The sequence below is a fragment of the Nipponia nippon genome, unplaced genomic scaffold, assembly GCF_047370975.1.
Source record: "Nipponia nippon isolate SJK-2023a ecotype South Korea unplaced genomic scaffold, ASM4737097v1 scaffold_1, whole genome shotgun sequence".
NCBI lineage: Eukaryota > Metazoa > Chordata > Aves > Pelecaniformes > Threskiornithidae > Nipponia > Nipponia nippon.
The window spans coordinates 99161765-99185465 of record NW_028262290.1 but is presented as its reverse complement, the minus strand read 5'-3'; the positions used below and the strand labels follow the sequence as shown (position 1 = coordinate 99185465).

The following is a 23701-nucleotide window of genomic DNA, read 5'->3' as shown; positions in this document are numbered from 1 at the left end:
ATCTTAAACCCACTGTATTTGCTAAACACTAGAGTTTGTAATATTTTGAAAACAAGAAACTACAAGGTTCTGCACAGAGCAAAACTTACTTTTGCGTAAGTAATAAGGGTGAAAGGGAAGGAGTAAGCAGAAAATTGAGAAAAGGTCCTTCGGAGATGAGCAACAAGTATACTCCAATATGCAAAAAAGACACTTTACATAATGCTTTAGTGCTCGGAAGGGTATTCATAGTCTCAATAAAGTGGATAGGAATTTTTTCCTTGACTTTTAAAGGGACTGCCTGTAGATTTCAGATGTAAAGAACAAGATTTTCAATAATAAAAATAATTTTCAATAGTCTTGTGTGACATTTCATAGCGCTATCACTCGTCTGCAGAGAAATAAATAACTGTAAAATAAAGCCTTCATCCACATTCCGTATGAGAAATAACTCTGAAGCAGAGCTGTAGAAACTAGTAAGCAAAGAATGCCAAGCCTTTACTTGAGCAAATATTAATAATCTGAAATCTGGTTGGATTTGTCAGATAGGCAAGTAGAGGCATCTTCTTCAGATACTGATTGCTCTGCCAACAAAAATTTAATATTATTGGAAATCTTGATTCAGCTTAAGAGGCCATTCTGCTTGGGTAATATGATTGAATTACGTCTGCTATGAGCTTGAACATGGTAGGAATGAAAATGAGACCTTGTTATAGATAAGGGCGATAGCGAGTAATGATCACTTAAAAAAATGCAGGATAAAAGAAGAGTGAAGTAATTTAGAACATCTTTCCAGATCTTTTTTTAAAAAAGCAAACAAACAAAAACTGGGGAAAAAAACCACCTCCAGGTTAGGAGAAAGGTCTTGTCACGTAAGCATGTGTTTCCTAATATGTGCCTATGAGGATGCTTTAGGTAATTGCACTGCTGAATGGGGCAGGGGAACTGGGCCCAAGGGACTTGGAGAAGGCCAACGTACTCAATGCCTTCTTTACTTCAGTCTTTATCTATAAAACTAGCCTTCAGGAATCCCAAGCCTCTGAGACACAAAAGTGTGGAACAAAGATGACTTACCCTTAGTAGAGGACCACCAGGTTGGGGAGCACTTAAACTGCATGGTTGTTTAAGTAAACATACCCACGAGTGCTGAGGGAGCTGGCTGATGGTATTGTAAGGCCACTCTCAATTATCTTTGAATGTCATAGCAATTGGAAGAGGTACGTGAAGACTGAAAGAGAGCAAACATCACTCCTGTCTTCAAGAAGGACGAAGAAGAAGGGTTCAGCTAACTCCAGACTGGTCAGCCTCACTTCTGTCTGTGGGAAGGTGATGGAGAAAATCCTCCTAGAAAGCATTTCCAAACCCATGAAGGACAAGAAGGTGACTGGGAGTAGTCAGCATGGATTTCCAAAGGGGAAATCACGCTTGACCAACCTCAGTTGCCTTCTGCAATAAGGTGACTAGCATGGTGGAGGAGGAGAGGGCAGAGGATGTTGTTTACCTTGACTTTAGTAAGGCTTTTGACACTATCTCCTGTAACATCATCATAGATGGGCTAACAAAGTACAGGTTAGATAAGTGGGCAGTGAACTGGATTAAAAACTGGCTGAACAACTGGGCCCAGAGGGCTGTGATCAGAGGTGCAAAGAACTGTTGGAGGCCGGTAACAAGCGGTGTACTCAGGGCTCAATACTGGGGCTGGTACTGTTCAACACCTTCATTAATGGCCTGGGTGACTGGACAGAGCGCACCCCCAGCAAGTTTGCAGATGATACAAGACTGGGAGAAGCGGCTGATACACCAGAGGGTTGTGCTACTATTCGGAGGGACCTCAACAAGTTGGAGAACCAGACAGGGAGAAATCTCATGAAGTTCAGCAAGAAGAAATGCAAGTCTTGCATCTGGGGAGGAATAACAGCAGGCCCAACAGTACGTGTTGGGGGCTGACCGCCTGGAGAGCAGCTTTGCCTAGAAGTACCTTGGGGTCCTCATGGACAAGCTGGCCGTGAGCCAGCAGTGCGCCCTTGCGGCAGAGAAGACCGACAGTATACTGGCCATCACCAGCAGGTTGAAGGAGGTGATCCTTGCTCTCTACTCACCACTAGTGAGGCCGTATCTGGAGCACTGTGGCTCTGGGCTCCCCAGTACAAGAGAGATATGGACATACTGGAGAGAGTCTGGTGCAGGGCTACAAAGATGATGAAAGGTTTGGAACACCTGACATAGGAGGAGAGGCTGGGAGAGCTGGGACTGAGGAGGAGGAGGAGACCAGGCTCGGGGGCATCTTGTCAGTGCATAACAATACCTGATGGGAGGGAATGAAGACAAGGCAGACTCTTCTCAGTGGTGCCCAGGGACAGGACACGAGGCAACGGACACAAAACACCTGAGATTCCATCTGAACACAAGACAACACTTTTTTTACTGTGAGGGTGGTTGAACTCTGGAATGGGTTGTGCAGAGAGAGGTGGTGGAGTCTCCATCCTTGGAGATACTCAGAAGCCACCTGACTGGACACGGTCCTGGACAGTCTGCGCTGGCTGACCCTGCCTGAGCGGGGGGTTGGACTAGACGATCTCCAGAGGTCCCTTCCCGCCTCAGCCATTCTGTGATTATTCTGACACGTGCAAACTTGAACAATCCTGTTTGCTGTCCGTGTATTTGAAGCTTTGTTGTACAAAGTTATTTGAGCAGTCTTGGCTATTATGAAGTATAGGAAACCTTTCCAAGAGGATGTTGGTCTTAGACTCGATGTATTGGTTCTCAGTGCATTGGTCATCTGGTTAAGTATTGTGCTTTTCCTTTTCCATCGGTGGGTCGTGGCAGGTGTCTGAAAGCATCGAACTACTTTAGATATCACACAGGTTCTGCCTTGATCGGTAATTGAAATCCATGATGCAGATAAAGGAATTGAGAAACAATAGGTGCTTGAGTTCCTCTGAACTTTTAAGTACTTCAGCAGTTTTCATTTTTCTGAAAATATTATTCTTTCTAGTAGGAATTTTCTGTAAACTAACCGTTTTTAATATATACGTATATATGTGTGTACACATAGATATACATGTGTATATATACACATATGCTTACATATGCATATATATGTATAAATAAATACATATGTGAAAAATGAAGTACTTAAAAAAGCATCCATGTGGAGTCCTGCCTGCAGTATTTTATGTTGGGGAGCAGCCCAACCACATTGCTGGGGTTTTTCTCAGATGCATCGTGACAGACTGAAGTCCTCAGCTTCAGGTGGGCTCTGTGAAAGCCACGTTTGTGGGCTGATCACAGTGCACCAGCACTCGTTATCAAAGGGTAATTCCTGGAGGTACCCCCAGATTCTGCCAGGTTGATTAGCGTCACTTACTCCCCTGCAAATGTGTACATGTATGCATACAAATGCTTCCTTGAAGATTCACTGTAATATTTGATACTTTTGCCTTTATTTTCAAACATCATGAACGTGTTCAGGTGCGATAGCTAGGGGTAAGCAAAATTATTTAGCCTCACTGGTGTCAGATTAATAGAAAATCCCATTGTGCGGGATAGTTTTTAATAACCAGTATTGCAGTGCAGACCCTGTAAGGCCTCTTCCATTTGTGTTTATGCTTATCTTGTTATAAGTGGTCAATTAGCTCTATAGAATACCTTCAATAGGTTTAATTAGTCTAAATCATGGGGCAAAATGGTTTATAATACATGGCTTTAAAAAACTGAGTATGATGAAAATACGTAGACAGACGACTTTTTCGTGTTGTGAGCTTTCTTAGGCCAAACTACTGCTACAGATTTTCTGAAGTATTTAGAATTTATCGTTATTTTCTAAAAATTGAATAGCTCGGTGTAGACAGGATATGTTCCCAGCAGCTCTTTTCAGAGGTGTCTTCCATTCTTCAATTAAAGAATATTAAAGGTATATATTTCTCCACGTTCAGAAAGGAAAAAATCAAGGAAGGTTAGTTAACTTTGAAAACTTTACTGTTGTAGGTTCCTAATGCCATGCGACTCTCTCTTCTTTTGCAGGACTCGGAGGAGGAAGACAGTGAGTTGGAGGCCATTAATAAGAAGCTGATAAGTCCACAAAATTTTCAAAATGTCCGGCCTTACGTACCGGAGGAGTTTGCTGACTTCAGTGTTTACAATGCTAGCCTGGAGAACAGGGAATGGTTTTCTTGTAAATCAGACTTCATGAGTTCACGTGTTCTTGAGAAAGAGGTATCCCGCAGCCCCACCACTAGCAGTATCACTAGTGGCTACTTTTCCCACAGTGCCTCTAACGCTACTCTGTCTGACATGCTTGTTCCCTGTAGTGATAGCACAGACCAGCTAGCCAGTCACACGAAGGAGCTGGACTCTAATGATCCCTCAGGATCATCTCTTGCACATGAGTTAAGATCATCTTTGAACAAGGAATGTCGAGAGTCAGAAAAGGAGTTAGCCAGAGAAAAGTTACCACTGAAAGAAAACAGTGCCTTAACGGAACAAGTACCACTGTCCCTCGATGCCACTGACAGAGACTCTCAGCAGTTACCCAGAGCTGGATCATTTTCAGCTCTAGGTTCCTTGGACGGCAAAAATACCTGTCGTACAATTGAATTTTCAGCGCACGAAGCAACGGTTGAGCACACGACGGACATTCTGGAAGATCACTCCTTTACGGAGTTCATGGGCGTCGAAGATGGAAAGGACTTTGACCACTCGACAGCTCTGCAGTCCTCTTCCCTTGTGTCCTCTAACGGAGCGAGCGCCTCAGAGTTACCCCGAGGCACTGACCAGGAGCAGAGCACGCGCGTGGGCCAGCTGAGCTCTGCAGCAGCAGCGGGCGACCAGCTGGCAGGCGCTGTGGAAAGCCCTTTGTGTTCTGTACTGGTAAAAGAGACTTCAGACCGTGAGACTTATCCCGATACTTCCGTAGACGATTTTATGGGGAAGGACCACTTGGATGGTTCCGACTGTGAAGAAGGTGCTTCTGCAGATCAAGCTCACGTGTTGCCTGGCTGGGTGGCCGTGGGTGAACAAGTCTGTGTTGGAAGTAATAAGACGGGCACGGTGAGATACGTCGGAGCAGTGGATTTTTCAGCTGGAATCTGGGTTGGAGTTGAACTAAATGTTCAGCTGGGTAAGGCTGTGCTCTGGGTTATCTCTGCAGCTAGCATGATCTGCTTGTAAAGTTGCATTACAATCACACGCTGTTCAGTCTCGGGAAGTCCCTCCAATTTCATGTAAGCTTGGTATGATACACCCCCTTCTAGGCTTTCCGTTTACAGGGATGCTCTGATGAATTTTTAACTGTCTTAACGCCCTGTTCTTCTTGCTTTGTGCAGAATAATGCTTTTGCATGTTGTGGTAGTTCCTGTTGGTACCCATCTGTTTTCATAGATCAGAAAAACAAGCAAAGCCTAAAATTGGCAGATTTTTTTTAAGTGAACGTGCATGTTTGTGGGCAGTACTAACAATGGATGTCACTTGTCAAATAGGTTTGCTGTCTGCAGCTGTCAGAGATTTTGTTTTTCCCACTGGGGAAAGCTTAATTATAGAGCACAGGTTTTCTTTAACTTCAGTTCGGTGGGGTCAGAAAAAGTCAATGCTCTGCAAGTGTTAAGAGACTCCTACAGAAATGCTTCAGATCTTTTAAGAAGATTATGTTTTTAGTAGTTTAATAGATATTAACACTGATACTAGAAGTTTCTCTGGCAGCTAAGTTCTAAGCTTTGTAAGCTGTTGGTTTCGAAGATAGTTTATTTTGTAAAATGAACAAATCTTTTGACTTTTTAAACTGTTAGTTAACAAAGTAATATTGTGGGAAATCATCCTTTTGATCACAGTTCAAGCCCTCCTGTCCAGGTTTTGTTCTCCCTAGGGTAGGGTATGCATCTGGCTTCATCAGTCAGCATTAACAATCTTGGCTATCAGACAGATAGCCAAAGATACTTCCACGTCGACACTAGAATTGCATGTGCTAATGAAAGTACCAACAATTAATTCCGTGCATTTATTTTCATTGAAGGGAAGCATGATGGAACTGTAAAAGGCAGAGAGTACTTCCAGTGCAAACCACGCCACGGTGTCTTTGTTCGTCCCGGGCGCCTCAGCAAAGCGCCAGCTTCCGCAAGGAGATGGAGTAGCACTTCACGGTCTCAGGCATCTTCCACTTCAGAGAAACGGAAAAGTTCTGTGCTTCAAGGCTCATCATCCTCTCCTAAAACAGGAGGAGAAGTCCTCTGCCATTCAGGAGATGCAGCGGCTTCTGCTTTTTCTAGGAAACAGGAAAACAGGAAATCTTGGATTAACTAAACTGCAGTATTTTTGCACTTACTACACGCATCACTGCGTAGAGAACTTTATGGATTTTTGAAGCTATTGTACATTTTAATCTGTCCATACGGAATGTGTATTCTCTAGAGTCCTTGACTTAATTCTCTAATTTTTTATAAATTATATATATATTATATATATATATATATATATATGAATGTGTATCTATAGTTTGTCTGCCAGCGGGCAGATACGGCTGCACACTAAAATACAGTTAAAGCTGATCTGTAGATAACTGAGGTACTGGACTGTTTGTTACGCAACAACATGGGAGATATATTTTAACAAAAAATATTTTATTGTGGAAAAACCAGGATGTAAATCCGTATTTGGAAAAAAAAAAGCTACAGTTTGCTGTTCTTAATTACCAAAGAACTTGTTTTAGGCCGACACATTTGCTGTTTATATCTTTCTATTGTAAATGTTTTAACTGATAACTTGGTGCCATGTTTCCTTCAGTCACTGGGCACCATGCAGCCTTATGCTCCGTGTTTAAGCACACTGAAATACCCAACTGCTTCGTATTTTTTGTCTTCCTAGAGGCCTGCCACTGTGCTGACTTGGCATTGGATTGAAATGACTAACAATGCCTGAAGCTATACGTCTGGCATTTCATCTGGTAACATAAGCCAGCCGGGCAGTTTGACTGCAGAACCGGTATTACTGCAGGGGTGCGAGAGGACGACATTTGGGGGTTTTGGGGGGGTGGGGGGTGTTGGTTTTTTGGGTGTGTGGGGGGGGGAATGGGGAAACAAAGAAGCAGTAAATGGATCATGACTGCAAACTTTGCACTTGTTACTTGCTGGTTATTATCAAGATGAAATAGAACCTGCTAAAGTAATTTTAATCTGTAAAGTTTATTTTAATAATGGGAATGATGGAGGGATTTGTGTCTGGTGCTCATAAATTCCTAAGAAGGTTGTTCCACATGTAGATACTGTAGATGCCTGTACAAGCGTTCTGGATATTTGTAAAGTAACACGGTAAAAAATGAGTGAAGTGAATGGCCTGCTGTATCTGTTCTTCTTTGTTTCGTAGTAAGTTTTGATTGAGATACCTGGGACCTTACTGAAAAGCTGCTGTTCTTTCTTTGATTGTTGTGTACAGTAAGCGGACTCTTGTATTTTACTATTTACTGTAAAGAACTGTAATTTATATACTGCCATACTGTATTTAATTGGTACAGACCTACTGTGTGTTAGAATACAGACTGTTTACTTGGGATTTAAAAAAAAAAAATGTTTTGCTTGTATTTGGTACGATTAGGTTTCACGGTCAAGTAGTAAGCTGTTTCTAGCTGACGGTGCAAAGTACTTTGTAAAAATGCTGAAGGGGAATACGATTGGAGTGGAAGACTGGATGGTATTAGTCCGTTTTAACACTGGCCGGTTCCTGCAGCGTTAAGAGAAGAGCAGCCCCTGCGGATACACATTCCTCACCTGCTGCTTTCCCCTCCCTGCAGGGGGGGGGAGCGGAGCCGGGGATCTCCTGCCAGAGAGGGGCGTTACGTGGGTCAAGGGGAGAGGGGACGCGTTCCTGGAAGGCAGACAAGACAGGCTCATTGCTAAATATGTGGATGCCTCAGCTGAGTACAGCACAGTTGGCAGCTGGGAGGGTGACGTGCTGGGGGGTGCGCAGTTCAGGGTACTCGCCCTTGACACAGCTTTTGGCCCCGCTGAGGCAGGTTTCTTGCATGTTAATTGATTTTGGCGGAATGGGTGTCTCTGCAGAGCACGTCACACTTCTGGTGTCCAGCTAGAGTTGCTCTCGCTGCATTAAGGATACTGCTGCTGGAGGAAATCACCATAACAGAACACACGCTTTCTGCACAGGTGTGTTATCAGGCACAGATGATCCTAGAACACTGCCAGGTACCTGCACCCAACACCGTGGTCTTCAGGTTAATTTTAGATGCCACTTTAATCTTTTTATAATGCTTTTTAGAGAATACACACTCATACGTGTGTGTGTGCGTGCACATGTTTGTGTAAACATATTTGTCCGAGGCCGCTACAAACAATTTTGAAAGCTAATGTGGCCATTTTCTTACGGCAAAGATGCAGTATTTGCACCAGGTTAGCATCAGCCGAACTAGGCTCATCATGGCTTCGGACCTTTGAGAATACAGAATGCCTGATGGCTTAAGAAACACCGGAATAATTTTGCTTCTTGGGGTGTGCAATCTATACGTGCCAAACCTGTACAAGCCAACCCAGCTCTGTGCTGCACGCATTTCACATAACCTGTGCTGTCGTGACTTCTGTTGTTATTGAAAGACCTGTACTTTTGCAAACCTCGCATGTTAATGTGCCCTGCCCTGGGTTAATGTAAAGTGAGGAAGAGCATATCTAACGAGTGTGATGAGGCAATGTGGAAAGGCAAGCATTGTAGTTGATTTGCTCCTCAAACTCTGGTACAGAAACACAGAAGCAGTTCTTTTATTAGTAATATTAGACTAGTAGTTTGCTGTCTTGAACTTTGTAATCAGTGGAATAACGTTGTGGTGATAGTCCAACTGCAAATTGCCTTTTTTTTTTTCCTAAATATTACCTTAACCGGCATGTAAAATACACTGCCTAATAAGCAGGGTGTACAATCCATACTAAGACCTTGATTTAAAAAACCAAACCAACCCTGGTCCTAACACTGAATAATGTAGGGCAGAGCCAATCCCATCCCTCATTTGTCTGAGCCACCAGAACAAACCTGTCATCTCGGCGGCTTCCCCAGTCCAGGTTTTTCTGATGTTGACCGTCGGGACAGTTACGGTGTCGAATGAGATCATGCCGGCCTTTATCTTGTTTTCTGCATTTATCATGTGTTGTTTTTTCAAGCGTACATGCCTTTATGGAGATGCAGCCAGCGCGCTCAGAGAACGGCTGTTAGAGCCCGGCGAGCAAAAGCACAGGGTTTAATCAGTACTGCGCGCTGCCTCCAGCCTTCTGCCGCAAAAGGCTTCCTTCATGTTTGCAACTAGAGGCAGATCATTACATGCCGTGGTGATGTCAGTAACCAGAAGTGCCACGAAGCAGTGTAACGAGTGAAACGTGGGCTGCAGGCTCCCGGGAGCGGCCGCTGCTGGGTGTTCTCCCGCCCGGCCATGGTGTTGCCTGTCCTGTGCCCTGCGCTTGGGGACCGGGTGCAAGGCAGAAGCTGCTCCCTGACTGCGTGGGCTGGTCAGCAGGTGGTGGACTTCAAAGAGCGCTTCTGCAGCGTCGTGGGACTTGCCTTTCAGCCTTTCCCATCTTGGGGTACGCGTTTTGGGGACCTCTTCACCTGTTTAGCTGGGAATTGGCAGAATTGAAAGGGGGAAAAAAAAAAAAAAAAGTGAAATCTCGGCTTGACTGAAAAGGACTAAAGAGATTTAAAGTTGATGGGGAAGGGTGGAGAGGAAGAGGCTGGATGTTTCTGCAGAAAAACAAGCTAAAACCAGCTTTCCTTATAAAAACTGGGAGCTGGGGAGGTTTAATGCTATGAATGTGCAAGCCGTGTTAGCATAGCAGCATACAGGAGTTTTGAAGGTGAACGTGTAAACTGCGACACTGGAAAAGCATCCAGCTTTTCAGAACTACTTGGGCGTAATTTAATTTAATGACGTCAGACGTCGAAGTGCAGCGTCGTGGCTGACCTCGGCCTCCATCCATCCCCTCCTGCCTCTGCTCGCACCCCCGGTGCCGGGCGGGGGTTCTGCGACCCGTGAACGGCGAAAGGCGAGGCCAGGCCGGGGCGGAGCGGAGCGAAGGCCCGGCCCCGCCGCAAGCCCGGGGCGGGACGTGCGGAGCCGCACGCCTCGGCCTCAGCGCCGCAAAGCCAGCGGCCCGTCGCCGGTCCCCGCCGCTGAGGTAAGTACCCCCGGCGGGGAGCGGACCCCAGGACTCCCCGGGGGCCTGGGAACCGGACGGGCGGGAGGACGGAGCCGAGCCGAGGGGGAGGCGGCCGCCGCCGCCTCCCCCTCGGCTCGGCTCCGTCCTCCCGCCCGGTTCCCCTTCGCCCTTCTGCAGGCGGGCAGCCGCACGTACCTTTGCCCGGCCGTCGGGTCGCTCTCCCCTTCTTAAAACGGGACCAGTCGTATCGCGGGAGTTGCTTTTGCAACGCTGAACGAGCGTCGTGGGAGTTAAATATCAGACAAAATCCGCGACGGTGCGTTTTCGTGCGTTAGGGAACGTATTTTGAGGGCTCGGCGGTCTCTGAGCAGAAGGAAGCTCTTCGATTCTTAACTGGAAGCAATGCCAGGCAAAAGCGGTCACCCTCTTTCGGGGGTCTCAGATTCGAGACGTCTGTGTTTTGCAGCACGGGGAGGGGGCGGAATTGAAGGTGCTGCCGTAGCGTTTATCGTCAAAAGGGAGACGCAGCAGCCCTGCCAGATCGCGTGGAACGATTTATCGTCTCGTAAAACAGAAACACCGTGGCGGCGAATACCTCCAAAACGTAAAACTATTTGGCTGAGCGATGAACAGGAGAAAACCGTGAATAATGTTTGTACCTGGCTCGTTATGGGCAGTTCCTTACAGGGAGCTTGCAGAAATACGCTCCCTAAACGGGCCGCTTGCGTTTCATTTGTTTCTTCTCAGGTAACGCGTTTCCGAGTGATGCTGATGAGTCTCCTTCAATTTACCGCTAGAAGGTTGGTTTCCCAAGCGTACTGTGGACTGAAGGCTGCTTCTTCAAAGAAACAGAAGTTTTGCTTGGAAATGGCTCGACCTAGTTCAAGTAAGACATCTCTCTCTCTCCTTTCGTACCCCGGACAGGTGCTTAAGCTCGATTTGAAGTTCTAGAAGGTTTCGTGTAACAGATGGAATCGATAGTTTAACGCAAAATGTTTAGAAGAGCGTGAAGTTGATTTCTTTTTTTTTTCCCAGCTGCTAAAATTTATCTTCTGTGGATAGTTCCAAAAACCCTTGTATAGTTGCAGTTAGTGTGGTTGCCTGGTAATTTGGTTTTAGTATTTATAATTCATGCACATAAATGCGTGCTAATTAATTGCATTCCCTTTTCGTAATCCTAATGGGCAATAAAAGTCACTCATTTCTTTGCACAGGAATTATGGAGGGCCTCGAGCATTTGTAACAACTCGGGAGCGGGGTATTGGGTAACTCCAGGAGCTTTGTTGAGTCTAGTAGTAGTAAATACCCTCGTTTTGTTTGTTGGGGTTTTTTCTTGTTTTGTTTTTTTAATTTGAGGATGTGTTTTAATTAGAAAACCACGCACAGAACTCCGCAGGTGTAACAGTAAAATCCCTAACAGTTGGGCAGCCAAGGTGCGCTTGCTTTTTCCGCCCCCTGGAGCACCAGTGTTTGGCTGCTGTCAGAGACCGGAGGCTGGGCTAGGGGGACTTTTGGCCTCATCTTGACACGGTCACGGGCTTTGTCAGGTTTGGTTGACAACAGCTGATGGGGCATCGGAATCGTAGTGTTCTCTGCCCAGTTCTATGGCGCTCGTGCTGTGGGTCTGGGGACTTCTCCAGTAACTCTCTCTCCTTATAAAAACTTCGCGGCCTTTGGTTTAAAAAAAAAAAAACAAAAAAAACCAGCACCACATGGTGAATTGCGAAGATTAGGGTTGTGATCAGCAGCTCCAAGTCCAGCTGGTGGCCAGTCACTAGTGGTGTACTGTAGGAGTCAATACTGGGGCTGATACTATCCAACACCTTCATTAACGACCTGGATGATGGGGCAGAGCATGTGCTCAGCAAGTTTTCAGATGATACGAAGCTGGGAGGAGTGGCTGATACACCAGAGGGTCGTGCTGCCATCCAGAGGGACCTCGGCAGGCTGGGGACACAGGCCGAGAGGAACCTCATGAAGTTCAGCAAATGGAAATGCCAAGTCCTGCCCCTGGGGAGGTATAGCCCCAGGCACCAGGACAGGCTGGGGCCAACCTGCTGGAAAGGCCCTGAGGGTCCTGGTGGACACCAAGTTGACCATGAGCCAGCGATGAGCCCTTCTGGCAATGAAGGCTAATGGGTGTCCTGGGCTGCAGTAGGCAGAGCATCTCCAGCAGGTGGAGGGAGGTGGTCCTTCCCCTCTGCTCAGCCCTGGGGAGGCCACACCTGGAGTGCTGGGTCCAGCGCTGGGCTCCCCAGTACGAGAGAGATACGGAATTACTGAAGTGAGTCTGGTGCAGGGCTACAAAGATGATGAAAGGTTTGGAGCACCTGACATAGGAGGAGAGGCTGGGAGAGCTGGGACTGAGGAGGAGGAGGAGACCAGGCTCGGGGGCATCTTGTCAGTGCATAACAATACCTGATGGGAGGGAATGAAGACAAGGCAGACTCTTCTCAGTGGTGCCCAGGGACAGGACACGAGGCAACGGACACAAATTAAAACACCTGAGATTCCATCTGAACACAAGACAACACTTTTTTTACTGTGAGGGTGGTCGAACTCTGGAATGGGTTGTGCAGAGAGAGGTGGTGGAGTCTCCATCCTTGGAGATACTCAGAAGCCACCTGACTGGACACAGTCCTGGACAGTCTGCGCTGGCTGACCCTGCCTGAGCGGGGGGTTGGACTAGACGATCTCCAGAGGTCCCTTCCCGCCTCAGCCATTCTGTGATTCTAAAATATGTTGCTTTAAAATTAATATCTGAGGTAAACTGGAAGAGATCTTTTTTTTTTGTCTCTCTGTAGCTAACCTGTTCCTTTTTAATCTTGTTTTTAGAAAAATGCAAAGGAAATTTCCAATCTTTGTCCCAAGTTACTTTACCATGCAGGGAAAAATGGAGGGAATATACATTCAAAACCAGAACATACAGTTGCAAACCTGGAAAATGGGCAAGACGCCTCAGAAGGAAATGCATTTTCCCAAATTACCTTAATTTTGAAGGTGATACTATGTACCTAAATGTAATTTTTTTTTCCATCTCAGGATCTTGCCTTACAATTAGGAAGCAAACTGTTCCTGGGCGGTGCTGGTGGCAGCAGCTGTTATCATGGTAGCATCTAGTGTGGGGTTTTAGTTTAAGGCTCTGTCTTTCAAATATTGAGTATATTCATAGTTTAATCCATGTTGCCCCACTGGGCTCGCTCATATGCTTTTCTGAGGATCTCCAGGAATTGGCCTTCAAATTCCAGTATACAGAAACTCAGAAACAAGTTAGTGTTCTGAAGCTGAAGTCACGGGAGGTGCGTGTGGAAGCCGTTGCTGGATTGTTTGCCAGCGCTGTCTGTATGGCCTCTTCTGTAAAAGTATAAGTGTTCGAACAGCCGTTTGTTTTTCCTTCCTGCGCGTAGGCATGGCTGACTTCCGAGAAGTGTTTGCCAAAGCGAAGCATATAGCCATCATCACAGGAGCCGGTGTTAGCGCGGAGAGCGGAGTTCCTACCTTCCGAGGGGCTGGAGGTTTCTGGAGGAAGTGGCAAGCCCAGGTACGTGCTGGCGGCACCGGTGCTGCTCAGTCCGCCGGGCAGGTGAGCGTGCAGAGTCAGAAGCAGCTGGGTACCGCAGGGTGGACGCGCTCCCGTGGCGGTACGGTGGGGGCTCTGCCGACAGCCGTGTCTGCAGCTCTCCCTCGTGCCCTGGGGGGTGCTCTGTGCAGCTGCAAATTCTTTTCTGTTGTTTGGTTTATCGGTTGTTTGGGAAAAAACGATGTTTTTGCAGACAGCTCTGGGTCTTCCTACCGTCCTTGTTTTCTTGCTGCCTTGCAGCTCAGCTCTTTGCTCCTCTTTTGACACCCTCACTGTTTTCCTACCTCGTGGGGCCTTTCCCGTTTTAAACTCTCTTAAGAACCTTTTACCAAAATAACAAAGGACAGAATCAGTGATACCAACAAGTTGTTTTCTTTTAATCTTGGTTTCTCATAACACTCTTTAAAAATGTTTTAGGATTTTTTTTTTGTTTGGGGGCAGGGTTCCCCACAGTCTTTCACTCTCCCACAAGCTCTGTCTCTCTCGCCGGTGTGATCTTGCCAGCGTTGGGAGCCGCTGGGGTGGGAGAGGAGGTGGAAGCAGCCACTGCGGGGTGGAGTGGCGCAGCGGCCCCCACCCAAACGTGCGAGGTGTATAGGTGCCTCGCGCGTCTGATCCTGCGTGGTGCTGCGGATGTTTCAAGCAGCCGTTATGCTGTCAGTAACTGCCACCCCAAACGCTGCAATCACGTTTGCTTTCTTTATGGTTTTTAATGACAGCATTCGTGAAAGATGTGATGAAGTTAAAAAGGGCTCAGAGAGATGAGTTTTTCAAGATGGTTTGAATCTAAAGATGCATTTTTTCCTTTCAGTGACTATCGATTCAAATAACGCATGCGTGTGTATAAATGCCTGGTCCTTCTGCATCAGAAAGCTTGCATTCAGCGTTTTTATACCAGTAGAATTGTGCATTCAAGCATTAGACTGAGCTACTCCTCGTTTTACAAAAAAAAAGATAAGGCAAAATTGAAGTTAGTGTGAAAAGCAGAGCTTAGATTTTACCAGTACATAAAAGACAAGGCATTAGACTTTGGTTTCGACAATGGCTGTAACTTGGCTTGTGTTACACTTACAGCAGAAAAGAAATTGCTAGCAAAGGAAGTAGATCCACACGATGCTGAGTTTTATGGCTGCTGCGGAAAAGAGAGTTTTGAATGCCAAAAACCGTGTGCATTGAAATAGCTCATCTTCCTTTATGCTGTGCTAAACTCCCAATAGTTCGGTAAGGCAGCATAGAATAAGGTCTGAGCGCACTATGTAAAACCATGTACCGCGCTATGGATATCAGTTATTTCCTCATTTAACAAGATACTTTGACGTGTCATCCTCGTAAGGGCTATTGACCTATATTCTTGCCAAACTGCATCTGGTTATAAATGATCTGCTTTTTATTATCGCGTTACGCTGGTAGCAGTGGAAATGGCAGTGTGCTAGGAGGCTTCATCTGGGGAGGGGATTTTCTTGCCCTTTCGTTGGTAGAATGAATCGTTACGTCTTTTCCAGGAGCTGGCTACGCCAGAGGCTTTTGCGCGAAACCCTTCTCGCGTATGGGAATTTTACCATTACCGCCGGGAAGTGATGTTGAGTAAACATCCAAACCCTGCACATATCGCCATTGCGGAGTGCGAAAGGCGACTGAGCAAGCAAGGAAGGAGCGTTGTGGTCATCACTCAGAACATTGATGAACTACACAGAAAGGCAGGCACAAAGCACCTCTTAGAAATTCACGGTAAGAATCAGCTTACCTGTCTGCTACAGGCCAGCGAACCTGCGGGGGAGAAGAGAGAGCAGGATAAGTACTGGGAGAAAAGAAATGTTTCTGATTGAAGGGGAGAAGTAACAAGCAGGAGTCATCTCCCTCAGTGATAGTTTAAATAATGATTTTCCTCTGAAATACTACTACGAGGCTGTGTATTACTCATGTGGTGAGGTAGAACAAGGTGACAAATCACCGCTCAGAGGGACTGTCGCTGTTGTTCACGGCGGCCTTTCGGCTGAAAGGGCTGCGTCTGCCTTTGCTGGGCCCAGTCTGTGCTTAACTATGACGCTGGTCACCTTGGGTCGCTGAACAAAAGCGTGTGTACGTGCTGTTGTAAATAGCATCTCGTTCACAATGCTGCCGGGTTTCAACACTTGGCCGTTACGTTCGTGTAGTAAGTTACTCACAAGGTGTAGTCTTCAAAGTCAAATAAAGGCCGTCTGGGATGAACGCAACCTTTTTTTTGTGCAGCCGTGCCTCAGAGCTATCGCTTGATCCCTGATGTTTTCTCTTTGTGTGTTTTCAGGTAGTTTATTTAAAACTCGATGCACCAACTGTGGAAACGTGGCGGCGAATTACAAGAGTCCAATATGCCCCGCATTGGCCGGGAAAGGGTAATACATCTGCCTCGTAAACTCTCTGTATTCCCTACTTTCAATAGAAAAGGAGCCATTTTAGGAGCGTCCAGGAGTTTTGGCCAACCACCCCATTTTCCTTTAGTAGTATTAATGCTTAAATTTTACACAACTGTTTTGAAACGTGAGTATACTGTTCGGTAACTTCAGTGAGAGCCCGTGATACCGTAAGTCTGTGAATGAATAACTGTTAACCTCTAAGTTAGCACAACATCCTATATGTTTTAATTAGAACAATTCCAGATGGCCTGAAACTCTCATATCGGACATCAACTAGTTGTACTCTTTGAGAATGCGTGTTTACTCCCATCCTCCTCACCTTCCAGGTTTTTTTATTAAATTGGATGCTTATTCCTTAAATTGGACTGCCGTCACTCGATACATGGATTGTCCTCCTCTGCATCTCTTGAGCGTCTAGTAGCTTTTGTCCTTCAGCTCATCAATAAGATTCTCATCATTACAGGTCTCAAAATGCAGATGCGTGAAACAGTCAGGAGGGAAACGTCACTTCCCAGGATTTCTGCAACTTAAAAAGCTGCAGAAGCCGCCTTCGGTCTCCTTTTTCTAGCCATTCTCTTTCTTTCACCATTAAAAATAAGGGGGGAGGTTGACGACACAGGCATATGCTCACAGATTTTTAGGGTTTTTTCCCTTTGCGTTTCACCAGATCTTTAGATAGCTACAGAAATACGTGTTGTGCCTTTGGCCGACTTTGACCAGCTTATTACAGCTGTTTAACTCTGGGATAATTCTGGACAAACGCCTGCCTGCCCTGTGTGTGGTATTTCAGGGTTGTAGTAGAGGTTGAAGTTGGCTGAAGTTGCAAAGATTCCTTGATTGGAGAGTGCGCTTTAGAGAATACTGAGTTTTTATTAATATATAAAGTGCACTTTGTACGGTTGAATATGTATTTCAATTTTGTAATTCCAGGGCTCCAGATCCCGAAACAGAAGACGCCACGATTCCAGTTGAAGACCTTCCTCAGTACGTATGGACTGCTTTGGCTTTTGCTGTTGCCTCTTCATACTTTGCGCGTCTCAAAGGCTTACATTACTGTTCATGGAATTTTGGAAGGACACAGAGACATTCTACAGGAGAAAAAGGCGTGGGGCTCTGCCCCAGAGAACTGAGTCTGAAGTTACGGGGGGCAGCAGACAAGAGGAGCGTGTACTAGAAGTACCATGCTGCTAGAGGGATCGCATGCTTGCGTACTTGAGCACCCAGCTGAAACATGCCTAAATTCATGGGGGTTGTAATAAGTGGAGGAGAATTTTAGTAAGAAACTAAAAGCGCTACACGGTAAACATGTTGTTACTTTGCAGGTGCTACCTACTGTTAGTCAGTCTGGAATACCGTGCTGGGCTACAGCCGCTGCATAGTCCCTTGCAGACATTAAATGTGCCACGGTGCTTTTTATAATGGCGGAAGCTTTGCCTTAGCAAGTTGCAGGTGCAAGAAGCCGCTGTATTTTTCCTCTGGTTCCTAAGGAAAAGAGGCTGAGGCGATGCTTCTGTCTTTCCCTTCACTTTCTCCTTAAAAACCTCTTGGCCAGTTTGTTAAAGCTGGTGGAGGCCGAGGTCTGTAGCACATATTATGTTTCTCAGCTTCATGCATTTCAGGAGCAGAGTAAGGGGATTAAGTATCCGAGTTGAACAACCGCTCAGCAACCCGTTCTGTGTGACCAGGCAGCACGTGCGTGCTCCCCACGCGCGCGTAGCGCGGCCTCAGCTGCCTTCCGTCCAGCACGTGGTAGAGGAGGGTGTGGGGAGGGCTGTGGAGGAGGAGGGAGAAGGAGCGAGGGCAGGTAAGACACGTCCAAATGAGAATGAAAACTGCTTTGCCGTTCTGCAGCTTGAAACGTCCGCGTCAGCAGCCTGACGCTGTCCCTTTGTGATTTTTAAACAGGTGTGAGGAGGACGGCTGCAACGGGCTCCTCCGCCCCCACGTTGTGTGGTTTGGTGAAACGCTGGATCCTGACATTCTCACGGAGGTTGAGAAGGAGCTTGAGATATGCGACCTCTGCTTGGTAGTGAGTGAGGCTTCTGTCACCTGGCCTCTTAACCGGCAGGGAAGCGCCGCGCTAAAGAGGTTGCACCTCCTGGGTAAAGGAGATGCATCTGCACTTCCCCGAGGCAGCTAAAAGCCCCCGAGGGACTCTCCAGTGTCAAGTGTAAAACATTAAAAGACCGTGAAGTTTGAAAATTTACGCATACTCCTCAGAAGTTAACAAGTTCGGCATGTGTGCACCTTGCTCAGCTGGCATCTGCAGTCTGCATTGTACACAGCTGTTAGAGGTTCAAGTGTTAGAGGTTCTCTAATATTTGAATTTCTCAAACAGTGAAAACCAGGATTATTTTGATGCCCAGTTTAAAAAAAAAAATTACAGAATGGTGTAAGAATGTAGCTAGCTGTTACCATGTGCTGCTTTTTTTGTGAGGTTGTTGATGTGCCATGTAGGTTCCAGACTGCTGACCAAAACAGTTGCTCAGAATCTTGTGTACCCTTCAGAAAATAATGATCTCAAGTAACAGAAGGGGCATCTTGTGTTTTTTTTCCTGAAAACAAAGTCTGCCGTTTGGTTTCTGGGATTTTTTTGTTCATCTAGTTACAAGCCCCAAACAGGTTTCTCTGGGTTGCCTCAGAGAAACAATTGCTAGCTCTTAAGCCATGTTAAATAGCTACATATGCAGTGTCACTAAATATAGACATTGATTTGGTTTCCTTTCTGTAGGCATCTTCCATGCTTCAGTGGTTTTGCAGATCCGGTGTTGTGGGAAGGGTCCTTACCTTGTGGGTTGGTTTGGTTTTGTCTGTTTAACTACTGGCCTGCTACACTCGTGATTCTTTCGCCCTGTCCCTGCAGGTCGGGACCTCCTCCGTGGTGTATCCTGCCGCTATGTTTGCCCCTCAGGTATCCGCCAGAGGAGTGCCGGTTGCAGAATTTAACATGGAAGCTACTCCTGCTACAAACAGATTCAGGTAAAGCTGCTCCGTTTTAAACTAGCAACCTTTAGTCCCCTCCATCTTCATTGAACTGCTAAAATGCTTAGAAAATTTTTAAACAAACGTGATCGAGTTTTTTCCCTAATGCTTAAGAAATTGCCCGCCCCTTCACCCGGCTGCTTCCTTCCAGGTTTCACTTCCCGGGCCCCTGCGGGACCACTCTGCCGCCGGCGCTGGCCCGCCACCAGACGGAAATCATCTCCTGAGCACCTCGGAGCGGCCGGCGGGGAAGCGCCGCGGCCGGGAGGCGGGGGGGGGGGCACGGCGGGGGCTGGGGAGGGGGTGGGCGAGAGGAGGCGGCGGGTCTCGCCGGGCTGTCCCCCCCCTGCTCCCCACGGCAATAAACGGGGCGGCGGGGGCCCAGGCCGGGCGGTTGGGCCCGGTCGTCGCCGCCGCCGCCGCCGCCACCTCACGCCGCCGCTCTCCGGGCGTCGTCTGTCTGCGCACGCGCGGCGGGAGGGCGGTTCCGAGCCGTTGGGCGGGAGGGGGCGGGGCGCGCGGCCGGGCGCGACGGGCAGGGAGCGCTTCCGGGGCGGGGGTCAGGCGCGCGGCGTGGGGGGCGATGGCGCGGCGGCAGAAGGCGGCGGGCAAGCGCGGTCCGCCCGCCGCGCTCCTCAGCCCGCCCTCCTCGGAGGACGAGGCCCCGGAGGAGGTGTCCTTCGGCGTGGCGAGGGAGGCGGCCGAGACCGAACGGAAGCTCGTGGGGGAGGCGGCCCGCAGGTACGGACGCTCAACGGCCCAACGGCCACCCGCGCGCGAGCCCTTTCCCCGCCCCGAGGCCGCGCTGACGGCGCCTCCCGCCTCCCCGCAGGCACCGGGAGCTGCTGAAGGAGAAGCGGCGGCGGCGGCAGGAGCTGTTCACGGAGCAGAAGGTACGGCGGCCACCCCCGCTCCCCTGCCCGCCCGCCCCGCCGCCCCGCTAACCCCCCTCTCCCCCGCAGAAACGGAAGCTGCTGCCCGAGGCCGTGCTGCAGGAGCTGGCCGCCGCGCCGCCCGCAGGGTGAGGGGGCGAGGGCGGGCGGGCGGGCGGGCGGGGGGTCTCGGTGAGCGCTGCCGGCCGGCGGCGAGCCCCTCCCGCCCCTGGTGCGGCCCCTTCGGGTCCCGGCGTTGGGAAGGCGGGGAGGGGGGCGGAACGGGAGCGGTGGCGGCTTTGGGTAAACGAAGGGAGCGTGAAGCGGGAGAGTAACCTGTCGCCTTCTGACTCCGCAGGCCCGAGGGGGAGGCTGCCGCAGATGACCCAGGTACCCTACGGCGCCTCGTGCCGGCGCCGTGCTCTTCCTCCTACCTCGGGGTTTCAGCTCTGTGCTGGAGCTGCGGTGGGGTAGCGCCCCGGTACGGAGACCTTGTGAAAGCCTGAAACTTGAACAGACGGGACAGGTGGTCTGTTGTGGAGGAAAAACACCTGAGGAAAAATCTAAAGTTGCACTTAATCTGATTCTTGCGCCTTTTACAAAAGCTGTTTGCTGTAGAATGGTTTCCATTAAAATAGCCCGAGGTGTTGAAGGAAATAATGGGCAGGTGTTATAAGAGAAAAAGCAAGGGTTACCAGAGGGAGATTAAAATTTAGCGTTTGTTTAAGTTGTAAAGGTTATTCCTGGATAGAGTTGCTAATTGCCTTGATACTTTACGTATCATACTATGATTTAATAGCATCTGTAAAAAAATTAGGTAACGGCTTTTCAAATTCTGAACTAGAAAATCAGGAGTCTAGAGTATTCGTGACTCCTGTTTTCTAGCCCTCTTCATCTGTACTTTGGAGTACTTTAAAAAAAAAATTCCTTTTTTTTTTTCAAACAGTTCTCTCATCCATACCTCACATAATTATACAGCTGGATGGTGTAATGCTACTTTTTCTTCCTTTTGTTATTGCTGTAAAAGAAGCTGTTGGCACAAACAAGAGATGAGCTCGGGATGATGCTCTGGCTACTCAGCCTCCATAGTACTTACTGAATCGCGCCGAGGCTGGACTCCCCTTTGCATGTTACTCGTAGCTGTTGCGTTGCATTGAATTTTTGTCCCGCGATGAATCCCATTTTGTGTTGTTGATGCCAAGGAAGGGGAAGGCTGGCCAGCAGTGCTTCAGGTGGCTCCCCTGGGGCGTGCTTCTTCCCCTCCCGCTCACAGCCCTTCTGCGAGGGCAACACCTTCTAGCTCTTACTAGTCAGAGCTGCTGAAAAATGCCTGTTGGAGTTAACTAAAGACATGTTATTTTTCACAGCCTAATTGTTGTTTCATTCCCCTTTCACTTACACCTCTTGATTCATAAAAGTTGGGGAAATTTTTTCTGTTTTCTATTAAATTTACTTTAGGTAAACCCTGCGGAGGTGGGGCTGAGAAGCAGAGGCAAGGCCAGGTCCAAAGGCTGGTGAAGAAAGACAAGGGAAGAAAGGGTGCCAGGTGCGCTGGGAGGAGGTCCAGGGTGTCTGTCCCCCTGCCTGCTTGGGGGGGCATCACAGCGGCTGTCCCGGCCCTGTGTAGGGCTGTACTCTCTTCTACACTTGATGCTCTCCCGCTCTTCCTCTGATTGAAAGCGTATTTATGTGCTAAAAGCGCCTTTAATATGCTTCTGATACAGCATACTTGTAAAATATATATATACACACACATATATAAAGCTCTACAATATAAATGTTATATGTTATGTATATATAACAACTGCTATGAGGTAACTGAGCAGTCATAAGCCCAGCAGTAGACATTCTGTTATGTGCTGCTACAGGTCTGCTTGTTGAGCACCGAATTCCTGCATTTTTGTCTGTGTCCCGTCCCCCCCGTCCCCCCCCCCGCCCTTGTTTCTTTGTCACGGATGTCCCTATAGAGGAATTGCACCATCCTCTGGACTCCCAAGGAACTACTCAGACCACATAAAGGCACATGTTGACAAGTTGACAGTCTTAGTCCCTTTTTTTTTTTTTTTTTTTTTTTTAAATACTGCTGCAAAGTTTGGCTGAGCATCAGAAACCAGCGCCGGCCGCTGTTGTGCTCAAGTAGCAAAGCACCGACTAGCGTGTCTGTTGTTCTGTAACTGTGCTACAGGGATTTACATCTCTTGATTTAATTAGGTCAAAAGGAAAGTATACAGCTGTGTGCTTAAAAGATCAGAGTTTAACAGGCCTCCACCAAGACGCTGCCAAAGACTTTTTAAACACTCATCTCTACGGACCAGACACCAACCGGGCACAGGGTAAGCAGTTTTCCTGAGGTGTGTCTGCATCTATATTTGTCTCTGTTATGCTTAGTAATTAACACTCGTCTCCATTTCAGCAAATGAATTTTTTTCCCTTGAAAATAAGAAGAACCCAGTCAAAAAAGCTGCAGTTCAGTTTGTGGACAAATCTTGGGGTGAGTATAAAAAGTCCAAGTAAGTACTACATTATGTGGTTTAAGGTACACTTTAAAAAAAAAAGAAGCTTTACCGTGTTACAGACGGCTGTATCTTGCTCTCTTCTTACTCAAAGAACCTGACAGTAAGGGAAGGGCAGCAGGGCGCTAGAGCCTGAGTGGGTGTATGAGACAGAACTTGAAAAAATGACCTCATTTCTGGTACATTAAGAAGCAGCATCTGGGCCTAGAGCCGTGTTTGCTGCTTGAAATAAATACTAATTGTTGTTTCAGCCTACAAACCCTGAGCTGTTGGAAGTAATTTCAGATACGTGTAAAACTTAAAGCAGGGATGCCAAGATCCCCGAGCTTCTGTGTGAGCAGAGGGAAATCGCGCCTGTTTCTCCTCATAAAAAATGACATTACAGAAACGAATGGGGCCAGACTCGCACACGCCAGTGGTGGTTAGAGCCACGCTCTGCCACACAAGTGCAGTGCGTGAGGCTCACCGGCGCTAGCGGCAGCAGTCACTGATCCTCAGCAGGCGGTCCGCTTTTCAGCGGTGAAAGCGCTGCTGTACCTTCTGACGGAGACTGGCGCAAGTCAGTACCCCCGGCCAGTGGAAGCCAGCTGTTGTATGTGAACGATGATCGGGAGTTTATCAACTTTCCAGTCAGTTCTGTTCTGCAATGCTGCAGTTATCAATGGATTGCTGCTTCTCCAGTAGATGGGCTAAGGAAATGGTAACTAACAGCTTTTTTTTTTTTTCTTTTTAAGGGCAAGAAAAAAAGCAAAAAGCAGCAAGGTTTAAAAAACGCTGGCTTTCAACACAGATTAAAAATTGAGTACGAAGACAGCTTTTTCAGAAGATGCTATTAAGGACTTTACTGACAGTTAGTCTCAAGACAACAAGCGTGGTTTTTCCCCACTTCTCCAGCACTGTTCTGCTTTCGGCTCCAGCCAGCAGACGGCACTGACCTTCACAAAGCCGTGCCCGAACTGACCTCCCTGTTCTCTTCCCTCCCCCTTTCAGCAGCGGTCAGGGAACGCAAGAAGCAGCTGGGCCAGGGCAGTGACTGTGCATCCTTAGTACGGGCTGACAACAGCTGGTAGCTGGTGTTGCGACCAGGCCTGTGGAGCTGGGTGCTACTCCATGAGGCAGCTCCTTTGCAGAGAATAAAGAGGAACGAGGTTGTACTTGCTGTTCTGGCTGCTGCGTTTCTTACAACAATCCACGATTCCTGCTTTCTCAGTTACTTGCATTTCTAAAGAAAGGCTGTATCCTA

At 47.7% G+C, this 23701-nt stretch overlaps 3 protein-coding genes across 10 annotated transcripts in view; all 3 read left to right on the top strand.

Moving 5' to 3' along the window:
• Nucleotides 1–6981, top strand: part of KIF13A (kinesin family member 13A) — a 119197-nt gene extending 112216 nt beyond the window's left edge. For all 4 annotated transcript variants that reach the window (XM_087764395.1, XM_087764380.1, XM_087764373.1 and 1 more), the window contains 2 exons: nt 4003–5098; nt 5987–6981. In XM_087764395.1, the coding sequence (XP_087620521.1) occupies nt 4003–5098; nt 5987–6273 (1383 nt within the window). In that variant the 3' untranslated portion in view covers nt 6274–6981. The remainder of the gene's footprint in view (nt 1–4002; nt 5099–5986) is intronic.
• Nucleotides 6982–9607: 2626 nt separating this feature from the next.
• SIRT5 (sirtuin 5) lies at nt 9608–19367 on the top strand. Of its 5 annotated transcripts, XM_087764475.1 has the most exons (11): nt 9608–10136; nt 10296–10434; nt 10585–10769; nt 10866–11004; nt 13526–13659; nt 15201–15426; nt 15983–16070; nt 17022–17075; nt 17997–18120; nt 18955–19070; nt 19225–19367. In XM_087764475.1, exons 4-11 carry the CDS (start codon nt 10884–10886, stop codon nt 19298–19300), a joined length of 939 nt encoding a protein of 312 aa, XP_087620601.1. In that variant the 5' UTR covers nt 9608–10136; nt 10296–10434; nt 10585–10769; nt 10866–10883; the 3' UTR covers nt 19301–19367. The 5 variants fall into 5 exon arrangements, with proteins under 5 accessions (XP_087620601.1, XP_087620592.1, XP_087620583.1 ...); XM_087764466.1 differs by lacking the exon at nt 10585–10769 and having other exon boundaries at nt 9609–10136; XM_087764457.1 differs by lacking the exons at nt 10296–10434; nt 10585–10769 and having other exon boundaries at nt 9609–10136.
• A 211-nt stretch (nt 19368–19578) lies between these two features.
• On the top strand, nt 19579–23612 carry NOL7 (nucleolar protein 7). Its single transcript, XM_087764489.1, has 8 exons — nt 19579–19814; nt 19906–19966; nt 20036–20094; nt 20304–20335; nt 21404–21491; nt 22157–22278; nt 22359–22436; nt 23193–23612. The coding sequence occupies exons 1-8, from the start codon at nt 19657–19659 to the stop codon at nt 23258–23260; spliced, it is 666 nt and encodes a 221-aa protein (XP_087620615.1). The 5' UTR covers nt 19579–19656; the 3' UTR covers nt 23261–23612.
• Nucleotides 23613–23701: the final 89 nt, after the last annotated feature.